The sequence below is a fragment of the Perna viridis genome, chromosome 7, assembly GCF_037379345.1.
Source record: "Perna viridis isolate PV_CMFRI_1.1 ecotype Kerala chromosome 7, ASM3737934v1, whole genome shotgun sequence".
Lineage (NCBI taxonomy): Eukaryota > Metazoa > Mollusca > Bivalvia > Mytilida > Mytilidae > Perna > Perna viridis.
Genome location: NC_142451.1, coordinates 21,348,128 through 21,376,031, shown reverse-complemented (window position 1 = coordinate 21,376,031; position 27,904 = coordinate 21,348,128). Strand labels below are relative to the sequence as shown.

General features: G+C 32.1%; 1 protein-coding gene and 1 long non-coding RNA gene across 5 annotated transcripts; one reads left to right on the top strand and one right to left on the bottom strand.

The window, feature by feature from the left end:
- Positions 1-993: 993 nt before the first annotated feature.
- Positions 994-17,109, bottom strand: LOC148611774 (thrombospondin-2-like). 4 transcript variants are annotated; one of them, XM_088592656.1, is made up of 4 exons: positions 16,908-17,109; positions 2,308-2,517; positions 1,680-1,853; positions 994-1,504 (listed from the first exon to the last, which is right to left on the bottom strand). In XM_088592656.1, exons 2-4 carry the CDS (start codon positions 2,471-2,473, stop codon positions 1,254-1,256), a joined length of 591 nt encoding a protein of 196 aa, XP_088448782.1. In that variant the 5' UTR covers positions 2,474-2,517; positions 16,908-17,109; the 3' UTR covers positions 994-1,253. The 4 variants fall into 4 exon arrangements, with proteins under 4 accessions (XP_088448782.1, XP_088448785.1, XP_088448784.1 ...); XM_088592659.1 differs by lacking the exon at positions 16,908-17,109 and adding an exon at positions 16,059-16,136; XM_088592658.1 differs by lacking the exon at positions 16,908-17,109 and adding an exon at positions 15,976-16,044.
- Positions 17,060-26,776, top strand: LOC148611773 (uncharacterized). The gene is made up of 3 exons (XR_015924207.1): positions 17,060-17,414; positions 24,072-24,100; positions 24,602-26,776. It is a non-coding gene; the product is annotated as an uncharacterized LOC148611773 (long non-coding RNA).
- Positions 26,777-27,904: the final 1,128 nt, after the last annotated feature.

The window sequence follows — 27,904 nt, the reverse complement described above, 5'->3', positions numbered from 1 at the left end:
ACCTCTGAAGTTTCTCCAGTGCAGTTTTCTCCTCCAAATTGAGGAATTGGGTTGTCACATGTTCTGTTTCTACTTCGTGTTCCATTACCACCACAAGACACAGAACATGACGACCAGTCAGACCAATCCGACCAATTTCCGTTTACTGAAACATATATAATTATGTTATTGTCAAATGTGCAAACCAATTATAGAAATAATACTCTACCAACAAGTAAACGAACTTTATTAAAAGCATAAGTATGAAAAAAGACACACATCTCCTTGTTTTATTCAAAGTGACCGAGAATAATATCCTGACAAGCCTAAAAGATCTGTACCTGAACAATATCCTTGATCACAAGTCTCAACTTCTGTGTTTTCTCCAGTGCAGTTTTCTCCACCAAATTGAGGATTTGGGTTGTCACATGTCCTGTTCCTACTACGTGTTCCATTTCCACCACAAGACACAGAACATGACGACCAGTCTGACCAATCTGACCAATTTCCATTTACTGAAAAACATATTCATATTTAGTTGAAGAAACGCAAAATTCCATTTACTTTATTATATTCAGCGATTTAACTCAATCAAAGAAATAAAAAATTATTCAAAGGAACCAAGAATCTAGCGGGAATCAAAAGAATGTATCAAAGAACAAAGACTAGACATGGAAAGCAGACACACACAACACCGAATATAAATAACCAAAATAATACATACGAAGTAACTATTATCTTTCATTCCAATTAATGTTACCTCCATTATGTGCTTGCAAATGAAAAGGAAATAACCAATCCAAGAAGTTTGCGTTAGAGGAAATTAATGAGACTGCTCAATTCATTATAGGAAAGCCTATTATTGAAAATTTTCTAATGTACCTCAGCATATTCAGAAACATTCGTATTTCAACAAAACAAAATTCAAAAGAAACATTGATATATTAAAGCGACCACATCTTTCAACTTATCAAATGATTTAATTTTGATATTTTCTTTGTATTATGTGTTTTTATGTTAATCTATATGTTCAATCTGTTTTTGACGTCATAGTGTGTCACTGTAATTCCTGTTCTTTTCTCACCTTGTTTGGTATATATTATTATTGTGAAAATTTGAAATGTTAGAAATTTTCTTCCGAATGTGTTTTTTTTTCTTTTTTGTATGTATGTTTGTTTGTTTGTTTGTTTGTTTGTTTCTGTTTTGTTTCTTCTTTAAGGATTTTGGTCATGTCAGAATAAATGAAATACTTTTTTACGTTTGAATTTTGTTATTTAATGACCCATCAACCATATTATGAACAATGGACACAACCTTGCCATTTGCAACAAATAATAGAAATGCAAAGTACCTGAACAATTTCCTTGGTTACAGATCTCAACCTCTGAAGTTTCTCCAGTGCAGTTTTCTCCTCCAAATTGAGGAATTGGGTTGTCACATGTTCTGTTTCTACTTCGTGTTCCATTACCACCACAAGACACAGAACATGACGACCAGTCAGACCAATCCGACCAATTTCCGTTTACTGAAACATATATGATTATGTTATCGTCAAATATGCAAACCAATTATAGAAATAATACTCTACCAACAAGTAAAAGAACTTTATTAAAAGCATAAGTATGAAAAAAGACACACATCTCCTTGTTTTATTCAAAGTGACCGAGAATAATATCCTGACAAGCCTACAAAATCTGTACCTGAACAATATCCTTGATCACAAGTCTCAACTTCTGTGTTATCTCCAGTGCAGTTTTCTCCACCAAATTGGGGATTTGGGTTGTCACATGTCCTGTTCCTACTACGTGTTCCATTTACACCACAAGACACAGAGCATGACGACCAGTCTGACCAATTAGACCAATTTCCATCAACTGAAAGGTATAAATATATAATTATTTTTACAAAATGTGAACCATTGATACAGAATTGTTGTTATTGGCTCCAGATCACAAGCTTTTAGAAACGTCGGCACTATAGACAATGAATATGAAATATTTCTGGAAAGGCATTAAAGTTTTAGATGGAATGTTAAAGATTATATGCATTAATTTTAATTTGGAGTTCAAAATGTTTTTTTGTTTTTTTGTTTTTTTGTTTTTTTGTTTTTTGTTTTTGTTTTTTTTTATGTTAATACTTTGTTTCATGTTGCTAGAAAGGCCATTTCAGTATACCCCTCTGGAACTTACTGATAATTCATTTTTTTTGCTTGTATATTAAAGCTTTTGTTGGTGTCACGCATATTGTAGATTTCATTGCAAGTGAACAGCAGCATGTTGATTACTTTTGTTTAACCGTATAACCAGTTCTACTGCAACCCTGCTTTACCTGTTGAATCTGTAGTTGTTGTTATCGTTGTGTCAGTAGATGTTGAAGTTGAACCTGTAGTTGTTGTTATCGTTGAGTCAGTAGATGTTGAAGTTGAACTGTGCACAAATGAGGTTCGAAACATCAAAACTAAAACTGATGTTTTAAACAGGAGTGTCAAATTCATATTTAGTTTTGACTAGATTCCAACATGAATATATTTTGTGTTCCCTGCAAAAAAAAACAACTAAATTCCGACATGCATTGATTTTGTGCTCCTCGCTCTCCTTATCATATAATATCAAGGTTCTGTTCTTGTTATATGGGATATTATCTTGAAAGGGATATTTTTGAAATAAGTCTTTCGATATCAAGTATGAAAATGTAAATATGGTTGAATATGATTATCAGGAGTATATCAGATAATTGTTTTTTTTTTCAATTTGCACTCTAGAATAATTAAGGTTAACAATTCAATTATTCAAATTATTGTTTTAGATAAAGGATTGGTTAAACAAATTACATAAAATAAATGTCCATTTGAAAATATTCAAACAACTAAATCATTTTCATTTTATTACAGTTTATTACAAAAAGTTGCCAATTCCGGTACCCACTTATATAATTACCGAACTTGACAATATTTGCACTACTTCCTTCATTATGTTTTGTGTGTGGTATTATTTGAGATTTGCAAGACGCCCCACCACAAAATCTTCTACCTGCTGTTAAGTTTTGTGCAATTTTTTTTCTTCTATTTATTTTCTTGTTTTTTGAAGGGTGATTTTATAATGTTCCTACCAATGGAATACCTACTTAGCAAGACAGAACGGTCGACATTTTACGCTTTTTTATCCAGAGTATGGTTAGAAAACATATCATTTTTGTACCAAGCATGATTTACCGAGAGGCTAACTTTAGCCATTATAGATCATTCTCATGTGATCAGTACAGGACATTTAGTCATTACTTTATGGTTAGCTGGCTATTTACACGTGTGACATAGTCAAAGAGGCGGTTATTGACATCTAGGAAAAAGAGTTTTATACTACTGCAAGATATGAAAAAATCAATTTCATGTAAATATTTGATAAAAAAAAACTATTGTACAGCTGGTAGATACGGAAAATACATTCCTATTCTCGACCAATGTCTCAAATGGGTATATTTATATCAATGTGTATGTATAATTAAAAAATATATTTCAATTTTTTACGATTCATGCTAAAGTTTTTCATATTAAGAAAAAATGTTGGCGAAATCTGGCTGGCTAGGGGTCATAATCTACATAGATGTACGTCAGTTTGTCTCTGGTAAGACTATCATCTGTAAACCAGAAGTGGTCGGTTAAAATTGGTACCAATTTTACAGTATCAGTTTAAATCATGTACACTGTATTAAATGTCGTTAATGCACGCGTGTGTGTGTGTGCGTAATAGTGTATGTAAGTGTATTTGTTTTAAACTCATTGCAACTTATCCATAGGGTCAAGAACATGTGGCACGACTCAATGAAAAGCTTGATTTCGTTTTCTTCGCTATTCGCTATGAGGAACTTTCGCATCATATGATGCCAAAAGTGTGTGGATTTCACCTACTTTTAAAACTGATATTTCTTTTACCCTGCCAGATATAACCAATTTAAGAACTTTTTTCAAAGATAAATATCAACTTTTATTCAGACTGAAGAAGTGAATATTGGTTTAATGCGATTCAGAACGCTCGGGATTGTGACGCAAAAAACTTATGCATCAAATCTTCATATAGCTAAATTGATAAGAAATGAAACATTTTTGATCATTTTGTTATAACTTACAATAAATTAATGAACTGTTCAGATGTTTGTGTTTAATGATTTACATTAAACATGTTGTATTTATCCGTTAAAAGAGGAAACAAATATTAGATATTTCATATCTGTGTAAAAAATATTTATCCTGGTTATACATATATGTTATTTTTTTAATTGTAAAAAAATAAAAATTCGAAATTGAATATTTGGTGAACATTGCATAAAAATCGAAAAAAAATTAATAAAACTGGATGTTAAATTCTTAAGTTATCAAAGGATTTGAATTATATTAGTTTATATATTTGTCAGAAACAATTACACTATGTTGAAGATATGAATTTATCGCAAAAATTTACATGAAATAAATTATGAAATATCTTATTTTATACCATAATGTGTGTATATGGAGTGTATTTTGCGTTTCAGGATCATTGTTAGGAAATAATCATAATTAGTGACATTACAAATAAACTAAACTTTTCCATTTCAAAATTATAAAAATATAAAAATTGCCTATTTTCAAGATCTGTGGCCACAAATAGTTTTAACGGAAATAAGGCACATGTTGGCCTTTCAAATTTTTACCTTAATACATTAGTATAGTTCAAGTTTGTCCAGTTTAAGCGTATGTTAGCTAAGTTAATTAAAATGTTTTGTCCCTATCGGACTATTTTTAAGAGGGGAATTAAGATTTTGATTTTTGTTTCATTTTTTTTTTATCAAGAAGTAGGCTTTATTTTGTATCCTTATAGTTAAGAAGAATTTATTTTTATAATCAAACGTATATGTTTTTCGTGGGTGAAAGCAGAATATATGAAAGCCAAATACTTAGAAAATACCTCGCGGGCTACTTTTTATCCTGGTTTATATGACAAAGTTGCACTTCTTTTTGACAACCAGGCGGATTTGTGTTCCAGTGTAAATGTTTATCCACCTATAAAGGTCTGCAAATAGGGTTTCCTTTTATGGCCCATGTGCTATTGAGTGTGGCAACTAATTCAACATTCATGAATTATAGTCTATTAATTGAATGAAGACCAGGAAGTCGGAGGACATACCTACTGATAATGAAATATAATTTTTTGCTGCTTATTAAAGATGTAAAATCGCTGATTTAAATATTCAAATTAAAGGTCAGGTTTTTTTTTTTAAAAGACCGTTATATCGCAAACGCCTAATTCTGTCAGGTTGATTGACGATTTTTATAGCATTGTTTTTCATTGATCTTGCATCTGTCAAGTTAGATTAAATCATTCATATGACCATTGTTAACCTATTCTATTTGTCCAGTAATAATTTTCAATTTATTATCTTAGGCTTATCTAGCTTTGTGATTCAGTGAGTGTTTTCCCTTGTTTATGTGTGAAGTTTTCTTTGTATTTTAAACTGAGATTACACATGACATATTTATCAAATGCGATTGTTATTGCATAACATTTGGTAATATTAGAGGGATACCTTCTGATTAAACATTTTTAATTGACACGATATTCATTTATATGGAAAATAATATACGGCACACCCTTCTCACATGTTGAATCTTCACGAGACACTGATACCAAGGTGTAGTATGATACTGTATTTGTCATGTCAAATTTGTTTCTAAACACTGACTTGCAATATGTTTGCATTTCGTTCTGATGTCATATTTTCAAGTCATCATTACAGAAGTTTTATGGTCGTCATCATGAACTCGTGGATCGTTATGGTGTAACCATCTACACCATGAAAACTGATTTATTCAACGGATGATAGTTTTCCTTTCCTCGTTTGTCTACCCCCGGATTTAACTTTTTATGAGCAACTCGGCGGGTGTTTCTAGAAAAGCAGAGGACGCTTACCCTACCGGTGCACCTGGTCCATGCTCCCAGTCTTAGTGGAGTCCGAATTGGTCATTTGCTTGTGTTACTTTGTATTATGGTTTTAGTTACTTTATGTTCTTTGTTGTGTATGTCTAGTTTCTATGTCTGGTCTTTGTCCCTGGATTACATTCTTTTGATTACCGCTATAACCTTGTTTCCCTTGATTACTTTTTTACTAATACAGATATAAGTGCAAATCCATATAAAATTTAGACACCGAGTGGTAGAACAGATTATTGGTACATAAAAAACCAAACAAACGGATCTGCATACGCCATATATTTACGTTTATAGCTCTTGCTGTATACAGAACTGTACTTTAGAGAAAACCATCCTTTCATATCCTACTTAAATCAAACAAATCAGGCACGAAAATTCCTGCAAAGTGCCAATATCCTACACAATCTATATGTTTTGTTTTATCTTCAAAAAATCAACAACCGAAAGTAACGACCGAAACTAAGACTTTGAACACGTGGACTGTAACTGCTTCTGAATAAAAAATGAAAGGGCTTCGTTTTAACAAAAATTCATGAATCACATCCTTTCTGATTTGCAAAGACTGGTACTTAACAAAATACAAAGACTATCGTCTTTGAAATTAAGGAAATTAAATGAAACTACCAACTTGTCGATAAATGACATGATGTATACACTGAAAACAACTAACATTAGATGAAGTTATTTTCTTGTTTTACAGATTACAGTCTTCGATTGACTTTGTGAAAGAAGAGTTAATGAAGGTTCCTCAAATCTGCGATTATACTATAACTTTAAGCTTTGGAAAATTAGTTTCATGCTCTTTTTCAAACATAACATTTGCAGTTGCCAACGTAATGTGGTACCCCAGGGCTATTCGTAATGAATATTTCCAATAATAATGGCGGATATCTGTTATTCTAAATTTTGATTTCAATTTCAACATCTTTTTAACAATCTTGACATAAAACATTTCGAAAACCTTGATCAAAGATAAGAGCGACCAGTTGACAGAAGTGATTGTAAGATACTTTACCAAATATATTAAGTTCTTGACTATGGTAAAAATATATGATAAATGACCATATAGTACTCTCGATATAATTTGGTTAGTTTTTTATGTCGAAAGTTCATAATATTTATTTTTTCGAAAAATTCTTTGCATGTCTGTGTCAAAGAGGGCACAATCTAATGTTAGATGTCTACTAAAAACTGTGATTGGTGCTTATTGTAAAACAATGCAAACAGATTGAATAAAGCAAAGGCTTAGAAGACCAGATACTGTTAATAATGAACCTACGCGTTGTCCCCTGATGTCATATTTAATTTGATAGCTTACTGTCATTTGTATGCTATACTCTGATATAAAATAACAACAGTAAACATATTACGAGTTACTTATGACTCAAAATATTTCTCCGTTAACATTTGCAGTATATATAATCTGACATTTTAATGTTAAAAAAATAACGTGAATCTAGAATGTAAGCCATATAAAATTGATCTTTAATTTCAGATTTCTAAGTTTTTTTTTACTTTTATAATCATAATTCATGTTTATCACATGTGACACCCGAGTCTGTTATATCATATATATTTGTAAGTTAATATTTTGTTGAATAAAGTCTGACTTCTCAATGTTTACATTTGATTCTATATTTAGACGTATAGTTATTTCGTGTTATTGACATATCATTGTATCTGTATTTTAAAGATATGAATAAGTTATACATGCATGTATGGAGGTTAAATTAGGAATTACATAATTCACATCGTAAAAACAGGCGTGTACAATTTATCTGTCTGTCCACAATTATGTTCTTGTTGTACATTTAAATTTATGTCAGTTTTGAGAAGATATGTATATATATTTAAAATAACTAAACTAAGTGATGTTTATTAAGGATGCATGTACGCTTCAAAATATGTATGTGAAAATAATGTGCTACTTAGATTAAACATGGTGAAAATGACTGTCAGATTACTAATATGTTTTATCATATAAAATGCAGTTTAATCAAATAAATGTATATTGCGTTGATCTGGTCAATATCTTGGATGTCTTAATTGATTAGTAATTTATTTATTTATTTTTTTTTTTTTTTTTGGTTTTGTTGATATATGGAGACTGTTTCCTTTGATTTGCATTTAATAGATTGATTTGTCATCATAAACGGTGAGTGTGTTTTTTCATAAAATTTAGAGAATGGTCAATTACACGGGCGTCATCTTGGTTTTCCCACTTTTAATTGAATGTTCAAATAAACATAGGGGTTGTGTTGTTTTAACAATTAAAGTTTGTTTCTGAAATGTAGGTATAATTTTATTTGCAAATTTATGATCAACTATTAAATTAAGAGCAATATGCATTTTTTTGCAAGAAATCTTTCCTCCTCATCAGCAATTCTTTATAGCCCTTAGATAGAGGTTACAAATACAAACTCGGTGTAGGATTAAACAATGATGATAGAAAAAAACAAATATAAATGAATAAATAAAAAATAGAAAAACATGATAATAACAAATGTGCATTATATATACACTATCTTACTATGCAGTACTAAGCAGTAAGAGAGAAAAATAAAATATATAGCACCATGTCTTGCTAACATCATTAAATGCAAGCAGTTGATGTAACCTAAACGTATTTCAGCATTAAATTTTATTCAGCTGCAGCACGTATAACATGTATATAATGAAATCAAAATCATCAAAGATTCATAGAAGGTCTCCTCCCAGCAAGAATAAAATATAGCAAGTTTGTATCAAAATAACTTAGTTCAACATACATATGTAAAGGGAAGTCATATGAAAAAAAGTCACACGCAAAATGTCGCGGAAAATAAAGTCACAGTGTTTTACATAAGTGGAGTCTTTATGAAAAATATCAATTGTAAAATATAAATTTGTACTTAATAATTCATTTTGTATTATTTTATACTGTACCTAAATATCTTTATTATTATATAGGCATATTGATGTCTGATAAGTTTGATTTTCAAATTAAAAATAATTAAATAAAAATACTTCCTGAAATATGAAGCCATTTATATATAAAATATATTTTGAAAATCTAAATGAATGTCATCTTAACGGAGGAGAGTTGATTCATTTTATTATACTTTATGTCAGTTTGCTGAATTTTGATTTGTGCAATATTTTTTTTTTGTCTATTAACGTCTCGTGAAGAGCTAAACTGGTTCAAGGAAATATAAGGTACCAGTATTAGTCAGTTTTGCGTTTGATGTAACCAATATGTGCTACGTCGATCCAAATTAATAAGATCATTACATGAAATTCAACAGATGTTTTTTGTAGTTATGATGCTTATTTCAACTACTGTGATATGTACCCAAACATTTCTTATTGCATTGTCAAATTAAAAAGAGAAAGAGATTGGAACTGGACAAGAAAATGTTCTGATGAGTAAAGCAAATGATTAGGAATCGGAATTAGAACGAGGACGGGGTAGTTTTTTTTTTTTTTTTTATCAAAAACTAGAAATAGATTAAATGTGGAAAACAATAAAGAAAATTCAAATTATAGTAGTACAGCGTATTGATGTATAGCATAGTTCTGTACCAGCTTTAGACCAGGATCTTACAATTAATCATTTTCTCTCGTGAATTCCATCCGGAGAAATTGCTTGTAATTTTTTTTCTTTCACTAGCTTTCCCCAGACAATTTTCATTTTTTGACCAGTTATTATAATGATCTATGATTGTTACAACAATGTTGTGGAGATCCTCTTGATGGTGTTCGGCAGATCTTAGATGGCGACTTAGAGGGAGGTTTGGTTTACATTTGTAGTCACTGCGATAATCATTCATTCGACTATTGAAAGATTGCTCTCTCTCGCCAACGTAATGCATACCACATCCGCACTGGAGAAGGTATAAGGTGTTTTCGGTTTTGCAAGACACGTTGGAAAAAAATGGTGTATTCCTTTCCAGTGCAGTAGCTTTTAAACGTTTGGGTATGCAGTATCTGGATACAGGTCTTACATCTTTTATCTCCACATGATTGACACTGGCCTGTTGTATTTTGTTTGGGCGATTATGAAATCTCTGCTCTTTAAGGGCATCTCTTAGACTCCTAGGTCTGTCTACGGAATGCAAGAACATGTGCTTCAGTAAAGACTTTTGAGAGCTGAGGTAGTTTTTGAATGGCTTCTCAATTTGAAGGAAGTAGCTGGTGAAGAGTTTCCCAAAGACTGAATGGTAAGTCAACACAAAAGGAATCCTTTTGTTCTTTTTCTTGGGTTTGTAGTCGACGAGATCTATTCGGCTAATGCTGTTAGCACGTTCAAACCCCCTGATCTACATCTTTTGATTTGTAGCCATGCGATAACAAATTACCATGAAGTTCATTTAGATGTTTGTTAGTGGTATCGTCAGATGAGCAAATGCCCCGAATTAGGCTTTATGGCATGCTTTTAGCACAATGTTTTAAATGGGGTTGCTATCAAGATCCATTGACATTTCACCGTCTCTTACAGACGTAGTAGTGTCCAAAAATGTCAGAAATTTCATTGGTGAATTTGATTGATGGATGAGCGTTGTTGGCATGTACAATATTTTTTCTACGTCGGCATTATCGATAAATCGAAACCTAAAAGGGAGTTTCGATAAAGATGTTGAAATTATTTGATTTCCCAATTTACCCATGAAGATGTTTGCATATGAAGGAGTTGTTTTCGTTCCCACAGCTGTACCAATGATTTGGATGTAGTGTTTGTTGTTGAAAGTAAAAAACTAAAGAGTAGATTTACTTGGTAGTCAGTAGGTGATCCAACATATCTTGTGAGTCCCACGCTTCTCTACAACCTTCTATACCGTCATCGAATGGGATATTAGTATAGAGGAAAGTGACATCAAGGGAGACTAGAAGTGTTTCAGGAGGGAGAGGATTCATTGATTACATTTTTTCTTAATTAATCCGTGGTGTCTTTTAAATATGACGGGAGCTTTTGAACAATGAGTATGATATGGGAATCAACAAATTAGGATATTTTATTCGGTTGGATGACTTTAGAAGAAACTATGGACAGTCCAGGAATATCTTTTTGTGAATTTAAGGCAGAAGGTTAAAACATCCGGGTCTTGGATCCTTTGCTTTCAGGTATTCTAACTGATCTACAATTATGCTTCCATCCTTGCACATTTTGTTCAATTCTGAAGTCATTTTTACTAAAAGATTTAGTTGGGTCGCTGGGTAGCGTTTATAAAATCTTTGATCCGAAAGTTGATGCACTGCCTCTTAAATGTAGTTAGTTTTATCCATGACTACTAAGACACTGCCCTTATCTGCTTGTTTTATAACGATATCGTCGCGGTTTTTCAACGATTGTACCGCTTTTTTCCCTTCGTGGAAGAAAGGTGGTATGTAGTCGTTGGATAATTGCTTGACATCTGATTTTATTTTGTCAATAACATTTTCTAGCGTGGCACATCTTTTCGGTTTAGAAGCCCATGGATTTTTCTTTTTGAATTTTCGAGGGTATTGATCACTTTCTTCCTGGTCGGTGTCAGAACTATTAGGGTCTACATCCTGGTCTTCCTTTTTATTAGCAAAGTGTTCTGAGGGATCTAGCAAATTTGTCTAGGCCTCCTTCAAGTTGAACTTGAAAAAATTCAAACCTTTAGATAAAACTGTGGTTACAGTTTCAGACTGAGTAATAGATGAGAGTTTGACATAAGATATGTGCACACCATCTCGTGTGAAGTTGTTCACTTTTTAACTTTTCGGATTTCGCGTCATCGTCTCTGAATGTCACCAAGTTCAAGATCCCGTGGTAATAGATGAAGCCTTCAGTACAAGGCCTTGTGGAATAATTCCATGGCGTTAAATATGTTTCTAAATTTGATATATAATGTTCGGCTTTACAGTTTCAGAGCTCGAAATTTCTTGAAATAAAAGTTGGAATTGCAAAGAATGATTGGATCGTGTCGCATAATACGATACAGACCAACAAGTTAAAAAAATAATCGTCTGAATAAATGTTAGCAATCACTCTCATGGGGTGATGGACGATGCGGAACATACCAAAAAATTAAATAAATATCTTAATATATTCTTAATCACCAAATGATGGTAAAATTTACATTGAATATTGCAGATAACCAATATCCTTCTTTAGCATCAAACTAACAGAGTTCAAGATCAAAATAAAGGTTTAAATGTATAAAACAATTAAGAAAGGTAAAAAAAATACAATTTAAATAAATAGTAAAACTATCTGAAGCCCACCAAACTGGGACGTCCGTTCGAGACCCGACATGGTAGTCAAGGACGTGAAAAAACCCTTTGTTAGAAAAGTCAAATTATAGTAGTTCAGCGTATTGATATATATCATAGTGATGTACCAGCTTTAGATCAGAACATAACAATTACTTATGCGACTTTTTCAGCTCTCCGCCTTTTAGTCGTCATTGATTAATTTGTTCCCAAATCAATAAAGTAATTAGTTGAACTTAATTACTTTATTATGGTAAAAAAAATCAATATTTTGAAGTAGTAATGATAGTAATCAAGGGAATCAAGGTTATAGCGTTAATCAAAAGAATGTAATCAGTGGACAAAGACCAGACATGGAAAACAGACATGCACAACAAGGAACAAAGTAACTAAAATCATACATACAAAGTAACAAAAGCAAAACTAGGACTCCACTAAAAACTGGGAACATGGACCAGGTGCCTCGGTATGGTACGCGTCCACTGCTTTTCTAGGAACAACCGCCGATTTGCTCATAAAAAGTCAAGTCCGGGGTAGAAGGCAGAGGAAAGGAAAACTATATACAACTCCCAGAAGACCTCAATTTGTACAGCTGTTTACAAGATAAGAACACGACTAAACATTTTAGGGAGTTCTTGCCATAAAAGGAGTTGATCATAAATGCGAATGACAAATAAGATACATGTGACACTATTTACGTCTCAGAATGGGACGACTCTATTCGTCACACTGTTCCATCTGATACAGAAAAATAACATTAGCATAGAAGGGTCACTTTTGGTCGAGACTTATAGGACACAAATATATACTCTGCATATTACATGAGTGAAATTTAAAATAAATTGGCAATTACAAATTGTCTTAATTACGTCACATTATATATAAGATATTTCAGACAACAATAAATGAACAGCGTTTCAATATCCCCTGCTGCGTTCTATGAATATTTATAAACATAAGGGCGTGATGGATTACCATGTCGCTCGAATGAAAAAAATTAAGTAGGATTTTTTCCGAGTACAAGGACATTAAATGTTGGTCAGCTTCTTCCTCACTTATCCAATGTATTGGTAATAACTCCTTTAGCATAATCTTATTTAAAATCATAAAGAAACAGAAGCACGAGAGCGCTTTAAATGTCATACGGTCGGAAATAAGTGAGATTTTTCTATGTTTGAAGGACAATTAAGCTTTTAAAATCGATCGACAAGTTTTGATATTGTCCGAGTTACTAGTGGTTAAAACCTTTATATTTTTTTTTATAAAACATTGGTCAGTATTTAGGCGTCGTCAGAGCTGTCACAATGTTCACACAGACGAACGGACTGTTGTCTGCCATTTGTATGTCCCTGCTTTGTATTGCGATGAGAGCAGTAATAATTATATGTTTTATATACTTTCAGACAAATGATGATGAATGTGCTTTTTAAAAATCAAACGATATCGGTAAGCATTTAATGATCTTAGAGAAGACCCAATAATAAGGAATAATTTTACCTGCCATTAAATTGTGGAATGCATCCATTTAACGAACAAACATACGGTGTACAATGATGAAACGTGACTCTTATGTAGAAGATATGGGGCTCTTTAAATTTAGATTAAAAACAGATAACCTTTGGTAAAAGATACTACATCTTCTTTAGGTATCATTAAACACTAAATAGAAAAGTATTTCCCAACAAACATAATATTTCTTTGCTTACGTGTTACAGACAAAAAAAAACAGTTTAAATGCAATTGAAAAACGAGACAACGTGTAAGGATGTAGAAAAAATGATTATTGCACATGTATATACAGGATCGATAGGTTCTTTTAATCATTCTGTTTTATATTATTTTATCTTTACTTTCCTAAATCAATTGACACAGAAAACAACAAAAAAAGGATTAAATGATATTCATCACCTAATTTCTGATTGAAAATAATTGACATGATATGCATTCTATTTCTTCAATTTCTGTCTACTTTTGCACAAAGAGTATGTAGTCATAGCTTTGGTCAATAGAAACTAACTATTGATGGTAAAATATCGGATACTACAGGAAGTTTACAGATGGATTTGGAATGTTCTGCATTCCATATTCCACATTTGCAAAAAATACCTATGTATTGAATAAAAAAGAGTTATAATTTTGACAGAGGAATACACTTTGGACATATATAAAAAAAGTTCTTGAGTTTACCTTAGCTTGAAATGCACTGTGGCTGGTTAAGGAAACTGTGTCAAAAATCAAGTTTCCAGTTTACACAGAAAAATATGCACTGAGACTGGTAAATGGGATCATAAGAAAATTTCAAGAGGCAATTGTTCAGTTTATACAGGCTAAACACTGAAACCTGTTCGGCCAATGTTTTTTAATATATAGTGTTCGGTTTAAAACATGTTTTATAGTTTACAAAATAGAACAAGACAAAGACAATGATATTATAAAATAGAAAGTGCATCAAGGATCAGAAATTGTAATCTAATTACAATATTATACTTCATTAGAAGAACTATTGCATGCTGTATACAATATACCAATATCTTATTCAAACTGTATCAAAAGGGCCTTTACAGTCGTGTAGTACATGTTAACATCAGATGATACTATTTTTCAATGTGAACATTTGAGGTGATATGTGTCCACACTTTTAATAGAAATAAGATTCTATATAAATGTTTTTTTGCAAAAACATCAAGAGTAAGATACATTTTACCATTTACGAGGACCATGTTTTAATAATTCATAAGGAATCATCACTACAGAGGAAGACTCACTTAGGTGTTTTAATGTAACAATAGAATTTCAGTTAGTTGCTGACGAAAGTCTTACATATGATGATATGATGAAAACACAAATGTGTTTGCGTGTGCATCACTTTATCAAACAAACTAAAAGGTTTGAATAATATGATATGTGTATATAAAATGACGATCTCTCCCTCTCCCCCGTCATTTTTGCAAGATCCCCCCTTTATTCTATTTCCTTGTTCTAGTTTCATATCGTTCATGTTAATTTGCATTGCCTTTTCCTATTTTCTTGGACGCTTACCCTAAAGGTGCACCTGGTCCATGCTCCCAGTTTTTAGTGGAGACAGAGTTGCTCATTTGCCTTTGTTACTTTGTATGTATGATTTTAGTTACTTTATGTTCTTTGTTGTGTATGTCTGTTTTCATGTCTGGTCTTTGTCTCTGGATTACTTTCTTTTGATGAATGCTATAACCTTGGTTCCCTTGATTACTCTTTGATTACCGCTATAGCCTTGGTTCCCTGGATTACTCTTCGATTACCGATATAACCTTGGTTCCCTTGATTACTCTTTGATTACCGCTATAGCCTTGGTTCCCTGGATTACTCTTTGATTACCGCTATAACCTTGGTTCCCTTGATTACTCTTTGATTACCGCTATAGCCTTGGTTCCCTGGATTTCTCTTCGATTACCGCTATAACCTTGGTTCCCTTGATTACTCTTTGATTACCGCTATAGCTTTGGTTCCCTTGATTACTCTTTCTATTATTGTTACTTTTAGTTGTATTTAATTGCTGTCATTATGATTATTACAATTTTTTGTAATCATTGTTTATATTGGAGTGGACCTCCATAATGTTGTTATAACTTCAGTCGAAAACCCTTTCTTGTATTCTCGAGCAAATAAATATGATTACACTTATAGAAAGGCTCATTGTCTTATATTATGTAAAATCTACGTCTTTATTTTCACCATTGAAACGTTGTTGCATTTTGGAACATTTTACCTAACAACGCGCAACACATAAGCATGATTTTGTTTTCTTTTTTAAAAAAAACCTATCGCATTAGCTATCATTTACCTTGAATGATTTAATCAGAAAGATCTTCATCCTATTATATCAAACATGAATGAACACAAGGTAGGAATGAGTTTTAAAAATACCTTTGTTTATTATTGACAAATCCATAGAAATACACCCAGGTCTAACTTATGCCATTTAGACCCTTAATCATGAAGAGAATATTTAAAAACAACATGTTTTCCGTGCATATATAATACACTGATATTGATTTTATTCTGCAATGAAGAAGGTTAAAATTGATTTTAAATAGACCGTATAAGTAAGGTTAATTATGATCTAGCAATATTGAGCCTCTTGAAGTTGATAGTATGTTTCAGGCAAGGTAACGCATTAAACATAAGGTATGGTGGAATCCCGAGCTTCATAGCATGGATAAAAATGCAGACAAATATGTACATGTACACACAATAAAGCATAGTTTTATTTAGCATATTATAGTCGTCGCGTATTAAGGCAATGATAGCAGGATGAGCATATATTTGATATGAGATATTAGGGTTTTAGGGTATTTGACGGCAAGTAGTGGGCATCTGTTTACCGCCATAGCGTGACTATTTAATGTTTATGCGCATTTCGATATGATCTCATTTATGCATATAGCATTTGTTTTATGAACGCAATGCTCGTGGTCACGTATATTTTGTGATTGCTAATCGCAAGTGCCTCTATACCCCCTTTTCTAATCTACTCATATATCCATTGCCCAAAATTGCTTAAGTCTTACTAAAACATGCAGTAAAATATTGTGAACATCCAAAATATTTTTAAGGAATAATTAAATAAGCCTTCCTCGTATTCTTAGTACACAAATCCGACTGGTGTACTGGTGATATAAACTTTTTCTTTTAAAATTGATCAAGAAAGTAGTTTCTTTTTCAAATATATAAGCAAATAGTTGATTTAAAAGCTAATGAAATATATCTACATACCCTGTAATTACGAAAATAAGGAAGTATTCCAAACCATTGCATTACCAAACATAATATATGGGAAGTCATGCACAAATTCAAAAAATTTTGGGTTCCGTTTACGGTTTATTGTTTATGTAATCTAAGAAGCCTTTTTAAAGTCGTCACAAAAGTGTCGGCGGATAAGTCTGATTTGCCTTATCTAAAGATACAGAAATGTGAAGAACTGCGCAAATACTGCGTATAGATGTACAGCAGTTATTGGATAACTGTGATAAAAATGTGATAAAACTGCAAAAACAGACGCTATTGACAGTAAATAAGGCTTTTAAAAAGGGTCAAAAGAATATACTTTTTCCAAAACTTAAAATATTTGTGTCAAGATGGTGCTAGAATGAGAAAATAAATACATATAACCCAACGGGAAATTCAAATTGAAGTTGTTTATAAATTCAAATGTGTTTAGTTATTTAGATTTTCACTTGACTGGAAGGACGTATGGATATACAAGAGAAGATTTAAAGATAAGTATGTTTTGTACTTTACTTTTCTAACTTAATTATATGCGTGCATGGTATAAAAATAATGAAGATGCTACATTTTTTTCTGTACTGCTTTGGGAATAAAACATAGTTTGAATAATACAAACTTAAAAAGATTCATTATCACATATTTTGACGTTTTTGCTAGACGTTATATAACGCCGGAACTTGAAAGCCAGTATATCAGCAATGGTTTCATAATGACTGAAAGTTGAATATCACAATTAGTTTTTTTTTATTTGTGATAAAATATATATATATGATGAAATTGCATTGTTCCCCAAATTAACAAATGTAAACGAACAATCCCGATTCGATAAAGGAAACAAAAACTGGGAGCGTGGACAAGGTGCACCGGTAGAGAAAGGGTCCTTGTCTTTCTGAACTTTTAACTTCTATACTCAGAGCTCTCAAAGAGGGTCTCCAGTCCTACCACGGCACTTTTTACTCTCGTAGTGGTATTAAGTCAATGTGGATTCTGAAAAATTCGAAAAATCTTCTGGAAAATCTTTGTTCAAGATTGTCATCAGAATATTAAAATCTATGATTTTTCAACTCTTTATACTTCTATTCCCCATACTCAGTTAAAATCCCAACTCAAAAGCATTGTACATCGTTGTTACTATAAAAACAACGGCACACCTAGATGCAAATATGTAGTTCTTGGTAGATTTTCTTCTTACGTTGTAAAAATAAATCCAAATCAGCTTCCAAATATACCGATGATGCTTTCAAAATGCCGACAGTTTTTATCGACGACATATTTGTCAACAATTAGTCAGCATTCCAATTGTGCAACTCTACTTGCTGACCTATTCCATTACTCTAATGAGGTTGACTTTACTGCTGATCTAATCCAAAGCAAGGAACATCGTTTAGCTACATCCTTTAATCCTAGTGTCCGCAATATAGATGTAGTAATATCGCCAAACAATCCTAGTTTCGGGGATTTGATACATTGTATCTACTCTAAAGAAATTGAGATAAAGGATACTACAGGCACTGTAAAGTTAGCCTCTTATCTTGACCTAAATTCAGAGATCGATGGTAATGAAAACTATTGACCAAAGTACACGACAAACGTGATGACTTTTCATTCAGAATTGTCAACCTTCCTTTCATCTGTGGCAACATTCTTTTGGTACCTGCATATGGAGTTTTCATATCACAGCTCATACATTATGCCTGCAGAGCTCACCGTAACTACGCAGACTTTTTGTATCGTGCTAGACTTCTTACAATAAATCTCCTGGAACACGGTTATGTTGCTACAAGATTGAAGTCATCACTACAGTTTCATTGTCATTACATTGAACTCCGTTCGTTACGGTGTATCTTTCTGCACCATGAAAACTGAATTATAATTATGTTTACATGTTCATGTTGCTAATTGATTTTTTTTTCATATGCTACAATGTTAGTTTTTCATAACGCTATGCAAAATGCTAGATTATAGTGAAAAATTCCCTTGTTATCTCTTTAATCAGTTTAAAAGTTTATTTACTTTAGTAATGAACATCAAGCTTTTTAAATCCCATTGTCAACCTATGCTGAATGTTCCTTTATACTTGAAACTTTTTTTATGTTTAACTACATTTGAGATTATACTTAAAAATTGAGCAACTATTGCAAAATTTGTAAAACTATTGGCAATTTATAAGTATCTTCCATGCAAATTTAGATATATCTACCCGATTAGTCTTGTGAAGTAAAACAACACCAAACCCAAAGAACATGTGAACATTAAATCCATATCATTTCGCTCAATCATTATAGTTGTTTTCCTTTGGTGCTATCGTATGTTCATGAGCAAAAAACATAATTTATTATAAGGTCAGTTTGAGTAATCCTGAAGGATCATCAAGTAATGGACCAATGTAATTCTAGTCATGTGCCACAAAACTGGCCAAATAGTCGCAGGAATATAAGAATTATAATTGGTAAGTGTAAATTCTTGTTTATATACAACCAACTGTTGTAAGTTAGTGTCCAAATTGAACATATTTGTTGTCTTTGCCAGTCACTTTTACTAATTTCTAGTACTATGCGATTCTTCATTTTAACTTGGAACTTTCTTTTCAATTGAGCTTTCTGATTTTCTAAAAATTTTCTCTGGTTGTTAAAGAGTTACAGCCAGTTGATATACACAGGGTTATGATAAGCGTCAAGTTTTTCTCTTTTTATAAACTTCTATGTTTTGCTTTTTAGCAGCAGTTGTTCCTCTTCTGTTATGGAGATCTGTTTAGTAGATTTTACCTAACTTACACGTACGTTATTGTCACTTTGTCTTTGATTTTAAACTTTGTTTTGTCAATTTTAAATAAATAGGGGAATAAAGTCATTCTTCATCTATAAGGTACTGGAGGACGAGTTTTTCCTCATCCAAAGAAAAAAATATTTTCTGTAAGAAATCAGTTAATTGTTTTTGATTTATACGAAGAAGTAAATCATGGACTGTTGACCTGAATTAGCCTATGTGCAGATATCGGGGTTCATTTTCTTAGAAGATCATCAGGTTCAAGGTTTATCTAGATGTGTTAGACATTTTACTTTTTTTTAAAATTATCTGTCCTTTATTTTCAGGAAAGGAGTTTGGTTCTTTGCAGTTTGGTTCTTTGTAATTGTTAACCAGACTGTTGTTGACATCAGAATTATAATTTACCGATCAATGTCTTATCAATATCTTGAACACCTGTTTATGACCTTTTTTTCGTGTAAGGTCACATTGAGAGTGGTTTTTAGCCTTCATATGTTGTCTTGGTTATCTTCAGTAATTTTCATATGTCATATTTTTGCTGCTGTTTCATATTTATATAAATTCAGTTCTTAGTCCTATGGTATTTCAGTTATTTTTCTTTTGGACTACATTGTTAGTCTTATTTTAAAAACCTGGTACAAATTGCACTTTCATCATTTGTTTTAACTCAGCTTTGAATTGAATAATGAGACATCAATAAAGTATATTTATTTATTAGTTGTAGTAACAATCATGCAAATTCTGTAAAATGTGATACACCGAAAAAAGGCTACATATTTTTATTTTTGTTATTAAGTTGCTTTATAGGTCTATATAATGAAATGTATAATTATTTATTCCAACTTGTCTGCTCTTAGCAGATAATCCACATTGAAAATCAAACAGCTTCTATTGTATTTTACTGTCATTTACAGAGTTATCTCCAATAAGTTGAAATTGTACAGTATATGCTACATGATTTTTATTTCCTAACAGCACAGATTATATATGAAAAACCACATATTAGTTTATGTTTATTATTACAATTTAAACAAAACATCAAATATAAAAATATGTAGGCTTTCCAACCATGAATCACATTTTGCATGATTCTTATATGGGGTACTACTTAAATTAATTAAATACGAAACAGTAAATGCAATATTAACACAGAGAAGTTTAAAAAAATAAATACTAAACTTATCAGTTGATTTAAAGTCAAAATTCAAAATTGAAAATGTAACAAGACATACCGATATTCAACTACAAACGAAGTTTTAAAATATGGTCTGCCTGAAAAATACTCTTATGGAAAGTTTATCGAATAATATCGTCATAAGAAACTTCTGTAAACTTTCTTTCCATAATTTGAAACGAAAGTCTACAGCAATATAATTTGAAAATGTAATATCTCTGAGTTGATATTTTACGTCACTATTTAAGAGGTTAAGGGAGCTGATGTATATAAAAGAAAAATACTAAACAAAAAAAAATAGCTGTGATATTGAAAGCATATGTGTTGAATCAGACACACGATATACTCTGCTACCAATAATGTGCGCGTAGATCGTCTGTTTTTCCCGTTTTCTGTTTCCCAGTTTCTGAGATGTCCTCCTGTTTTAAAGCTTAAGAATTTTTGCCGATTTATGAAATCAGTCTATATAAGATGTAACACTTCATACTTTAAAAAAACCGTTCAATCATACAAAAAACGCAGTTTACCAATGATATGTATTATCAATGCATTTTAGGGGGTATTTCGAATACTCACATAAATTGACTTGTTATTTTAAATGACAATCAATTTACTCCACGACTATTCTGTATGTTTGAAAACTGTTTATATTTTCATGTACCATATTTTACGTGGATACTATATGAACTATATGAACATTAAAACATACATTGTATTAATATTATAGTTCTTCTAGAGTTAATTATTAATTTACCAAGCTTTCTGTAACTATAATAAAATCAAGCAATAGAAATTCATTTTTTTTTAATTTTGACTTATTTTGATTGGTATTGCCAGAAAGTGTTATTTTTTTCAAACTCAATTCAAACACTTTGGAAAAAATCTATCAAAGACAATAATGCAATTCTATAACATAGGCAAAGAGAAGCATGCCGTGCTGCTCCTTGAAGATTAAGTACGATTAAAAGGAAAGACAGCCATGACAACCATTTCCGAGGTCATCTTTTCAAACATGACTTCCATAAACATATTGTATTGGCAATATATTTGTGTCCTTATTTCAAGATTAAAATCGAGATACGAGAATCAAATGTCACTGTATCTGTGGTGTCCTTTGCAAATATATTTCGAGCTCTTTTATGAGAACAGAGATGAAGATATTATTCTTTAGATAAAAGAACTGTGTGTTGAAGTAAGTTTTGGATGGGTGTAGTCCGGCTATTCGGAGAATAGGATTAACTTCTTTGAAATGTTAATAATATTGTATTTAATCTGAAATTGATTTTGGTAATAGAAATGACAAAGTGCTTGTGATTCGATTTTCAATACCATTATCTCAACAAAAAATGAACCATAACTATCGTATTAGTTCACATATAGAAAGAGTAATCAAGGGGATCAAGTTTCTAGCGGAAATCGGAAGAATATAATCCAGGGACAAAGACCAGGCATGGAAAACATCCACACTCAACAAAGAACATAAAATTACCAAAATAATACATACAAACTTACAACAGTAAATAGGCAACTCGGACTCCACTAAATACTTGTATTATGGACTAGCTGCATGGGTTAGGATAAGCGTTAAGTGCTTTTCTAAATACATCCTCCGGGTTGCTCATAAAAAGCAACGGGAAAGTCCGGGAAAGACAAAAGAGGAAAAAAACTATGACACGTTGAACAAATCGATTTTTGTGGTGCAGATCCACGACTTCATAATAATGACCATAAAACTTCTGTATTGATGATTTAAATCTTAAAGCAACAAAACCCTTATTTTAATAAGTCTAGGGCCATACAAAGTCTTCGTAGTTCTGGCATAACGTATGCACATGATATGAAAAATTCATACGCAAATGCTGAAGGGATGTTGCCACAGATGAAAGGAAGGTCAAGGTATGAGGCTGACTTCACAGTTTCTGTAGTACCCATTATCTCAAGTAGGTAGATGCGATGTATCAAATGCCCGCAACTAGGATTGTTTAACGATAATTAGTCATCTATATAGCGGAAATTCAGATTAAAGGATCTAGCTAAACGATGTTCCTTCTTTTGGATCGGATCAGCTATAAGTTAGCCTAATAAGAGTAAAGGAATAGGTTAGCAAGTAGAGGAACACACTTTGTTACCAATGGAATGTCGACCGTTGTAAAACGCGTCCACCACACTGAACAAATCTTTTGTCGATCGAAAATTTCAGCATTTTGAAAACATCTTCTTCAGTATATTTCGAGGATGATTGAATCTTTTTTTTACAAAATATGGAGAATCTTTGCCAAGAACTACATATTTGTATTTAGATGGACTGACGATGCGTTATGTTTTTGACTGAGTACGGGTAATAGAAGTATAAAGAGTTGACAAATCATAGGTTTCTAATACTATTGTATTCTGATAATAATCTTCAAAGAAGAACTTTCGAATCGAATTTTTCAGGAACCACGTTGAATTAATATCAATACGTGAGTTACAAATGTCGTTGTAGGGCTGGTGAATCTCAGCTGTGAGTATAGAAGTTAAAAGTTTTGAAAGCGGTTTGGTGGTACATTTGTCAAATCCAGCAATGTAGTGTTGTTTGTTTGGATTCTTGTTGAGTTAATGAATACTGTACATAGACGGTATAAATCACAATCATCGTCTTTAGTACCCGAATTTCTCAATTTAAGCAAATTTAAAACTGATAACGTATATTATATGTGTCAGTGCATGTAAGAACTTTCTATACCAGTTGACTATGACCATACCGAACCGTCTCTTTTTATCAAAATTTAGTTGTTATTTTTATATTATCATAGATTTCTCTCAAAATGAATATGTCATTCCTTCGGTTTCAGAGACATGCATTGACAAAACTTCTTTGGATAAATTTATGAGTAGATGTTGAATAAAATATTGAATCCAAAACTACATCAAAATGTCAAAGAAGTTATGCTTTTGACGACTTCACTGCTTAGTCATAATCTTTTCCTAATAAGGTTAAGAAGCAGCCACTTTTTACATAAATTAGATTTGCTTTTGTAGACCTTGAAAGTACAGCTTCTTAACTATTTTAAATACTTAAGAATCAAAAAGGAGTACTTGAATTTTTATTAGAATTCTGCATGGTGATTACCTCAATTTACTCCAATATTGATAAAATGTTTGGGCTGAACTTGATCTCTGAAGAAATCTGTTTATGTATTGTGAGAATTTCAACATTATTTTTTTTTCAGCGGTATTGAAACATGCATTGAGTAAACAGGTAGGGGCATAACTTATGTCGGGTTTTATTTTTAAAAGTAACACTATAGACTTGTATTTAATAAGGTCTATGGTAACACCATCTGACTTCTATTGTATAAGCAAAAGAATTTAACCACAATTGGGGCGTCGACTCAAACTTTGACTAGATATGCAATAGATTTCTTTTTTCGGTGCGTAGTGTCAGGGACCATTTTGTCGTCTTGAATATTTTCACACTCACTTACGCGAATGTTGTACTGAATTTACCAGAGTATCTCATATCAATGTACGTTTTCAATTTATACTTTCTCGATCTGTTATATTTCCTTAAAAAATGTGTTTTTTTAATGTTACTCGATGTATCCGCCGTAAAGGAAAGGGGCGAATATGTGTGAACTCTTTTTTTTTTTCTATACTTGATTACTTTTGACGTTAATATCGACAAAAATATAGAGGCATCAAAACAGAATAAAAATTCCGACATAAGTTCCTGAAGAGTAAGCATATCCTACATTTTCAGCGGCACCCGTCACATTACAAGGGAGTGAAATTTGGTGGGTTGTCCATACGGTAAGACGTAAATTCCAACCGAAAATATCTTGTCTCATCTGTAATATTGGAAATCTTATCGGTCTATTAAATTATGATGGAGACCATATAACTTCTTCAATACTGAAGGAAATAAAAGAAGAATTTACTCTTGTCTTATTGGACAGAACCCACGCTCTACTTTGAAAGTAAGTTTTCAAATCATATGCAAGACAGAAATTAAAAGAATCCATTGTTATACTGGATATTGGTAAATGTTCACTTATAAGAAAGTGGGCATTTTCAATTGGAAAACTAGAAAATAAAAATAATCACGTTTTTCATAGATTGGTTTTTACATCCTGATTCGTTTATGTAAGTGTTAAAGACTAGATATATTGTAAACTGTTAAAATATTAGATGTTTGCCTTTCAAGGGTAAAAACTCTAACAAGGAGTGGTTTAAAAACTTTGATCTCCACACCTTTGTAGGCCTTATTATATGGTTCATTTCAGCAATTGAAAGTTTCATTCTATCTATCATAGTTTTTACTATTAACTGAACACTAAAACAAAACGTCATTTTTCACCTTTCAAGGGCAATAACTCTTACATGGAGTCATCAGACTTTGATCCCTTGGAGACTTTTGTGGGCCTAATGATAAGGACCATTGTAGCAATATAATTTAGCTAAAATTAACGGTTTTGGAGATGTGCACATGTATGAGAAAAACTTCTGACAGACCCCTTTGTTCTATTTTTAGTAACAGCAGCTATGTTTTTGACGGAGCAAAAATACCCCCATATCAGCTCTATGTAGGATACTCAAGGAACATTCAAGTAGTGTCAGAGGAGAAGATTTTTGAAAGCAAAACATTAAAAAAAAACAAGAACAAATCATCGAAAAAGGGCACTATCTCCAACATGGCTTCACAGATGAAAACGAAAATTTCACCACACATAGATATTGTCATACTGAACACTTTAATCCACGTCTGAAATTGGCTAAATCTAACAGCTTTGGAGATATATGCGAAAAACTACTGTCTGACCCCTATGTTATATTTAAGGAAACGTAAGTCCTACATCAAATGATGAATTGTTTTGAAAATTTCGGCTATAAGGTCCGTCTTATAATGCTGAACAATATTACTCTGCCAGAACTTTGCTAAAGGCAACAACTTTTAAGATATTTTGCACAAAACTGCCTTCTGACCCCTATGTTCTAATTTTAGAAACAGGGGCCATGCTATTTCATGGATCAAAAATCAAAACGGTCATTTTGTGCCAACTTTTATTGAATTCTATAAGATGTCTTTTGAGAAATATATATTCAAACTTGTAAATATGAAAAATGCCCAAAAAAACTGTTTCAGGGGCACAACTCCTACATCGGTTGACAAATCATTTTACAAACTTCAGCACAGGTCCCTCTCCTAATGCTGAACAATTTTATTTTGCCAGAATTTGCTAAAGGCAACGCTTTTTGAGTTGTTTGCAAAAACGCCTTCAGAAAAAAGTTCTATTTTTAGTAACAGGGCCATGTTTTTATCACGGATCATAAATCCCAACGGTCATTTGTGGACAATACTATAAGGAATAATCATGCCAAGTTTACATCCTATCAGAGGAGAAGATTTTCGAAAATTTGTCCACGACGACGACGAACGTCACCGACGGACGCTAAGTCATGTCATAAGCTCACTTTGCCTTTCGACAGGTAGGCTAAAATAAAATTTGACCTTCAGGTCAAAATTCAAAGTCGTAAGCAACCATCTATGGTACCTGACACATCACCTTCAAATGATCTACCCACATGCCCAATATTAAGACAAAAAAAGTTACGCCGAACAGGAGTTTGACCCGGAAAAACAAGAATTTGACCTTGAGGTCAAAGTTCAAGGTCATTGGCCTCTTTACATGTTATGTAACACACCGTTCTTAGGTGATCTTCCAACAAGCAATATACTAATAGCCTAAATCGAAAGACAAAGACGTTACAACCTGAACACAGTAAGCAACGACTGGAATCACGGACAGAGTGATAAAAGATTATGTAGCACTTAAATTTCACATTTTGTAGTTTTTCTTTTAGACATGGATTTTAGTAGTCATGATTTTGATATCCTGATATGCTAGAAATATTAGGAATGCTATAATGTTTACTTGAAATTTGAAAAAAAATGAGGCTCAAGACAGCTTGAAAAGCTCACATTATTAACTTGAAGAACTTAAGGAATGAGACAGACTACAATTAACTGAATCGTCAAATTAAGGAAATGTTTTAATATCATTATGACCTGAACCATTTCAATCACAATGCACTAAAGAATCAATATGCTTATTTTTCATTAAATGATCTAAGTTTGTTTTAGAGAAGAAGATTATCAAATTTGTACATGTGGAAAAAAAAACAAAACACAACAAAAATATTCAGGGGTATAACACCTACATCGGTTGACGAATTGTTTTGAACATTTCAGTATAAATCAATAAATGTTAAATAACATAAATTTTGCTAAGGACAACGATTCTTGAGTTATTTGCAAAAAAACTAGTAACTGTGGCCATGTTACTAAAAACCCCTAGTCAATTTGTGTAGGATAGCCTAAGGTACAAATATGCAAACTTTCATAGAATTCTGAACAATAGTTTTTGAGAGGTTTCGGGCCGCAACTCCTATATCAAATGATGAATTATTTTGAAAATTTCGGCATAGGTCCGTCTCATAATGTTGAACAATATTTCCCTGCCAGGACTTTGCTAAAGGCAACAGTTTGTGAGTTATTTATAAAAAAACTGCCTTCTTACCCCTATGTTCTACTTTTAGTAACAGGGGCAATATTTTTCATGGATCAAAAATCCTAAAGGACATTTTGTATTGGAACATATATGCCAACTTTCATTGAATTCTGCAAAATGGTTTTTGAGGAGATTTTGAAACTTGTACAAGCGAAAAATTTGGAAAAAACTGTTTCAGGGGCCATTACTAATACACCAGTTGACAAATTGTTTTCAAAATTTTAGCAAGGGTTTGTCTCCTGATAATGAACAATATTACCCTATGCAAGAATTTTGCTAAAGGCAACGGATTTTGAAATATTTGCAACAAATGTCTTCAGACCCATGTTCTATTTTAGTATTGGCGGCCATGTGTTTTCACGGATCATTAATCCAAACATTCATTTTTTTGGCAAAATACTTAAAGGAATAATCGTGCCAAGTTAACATCCTGTTAGTCTAATAGTTTCAGAGATGTTCGTAAATTTGTCCACGACACATTTAGACATATTTTA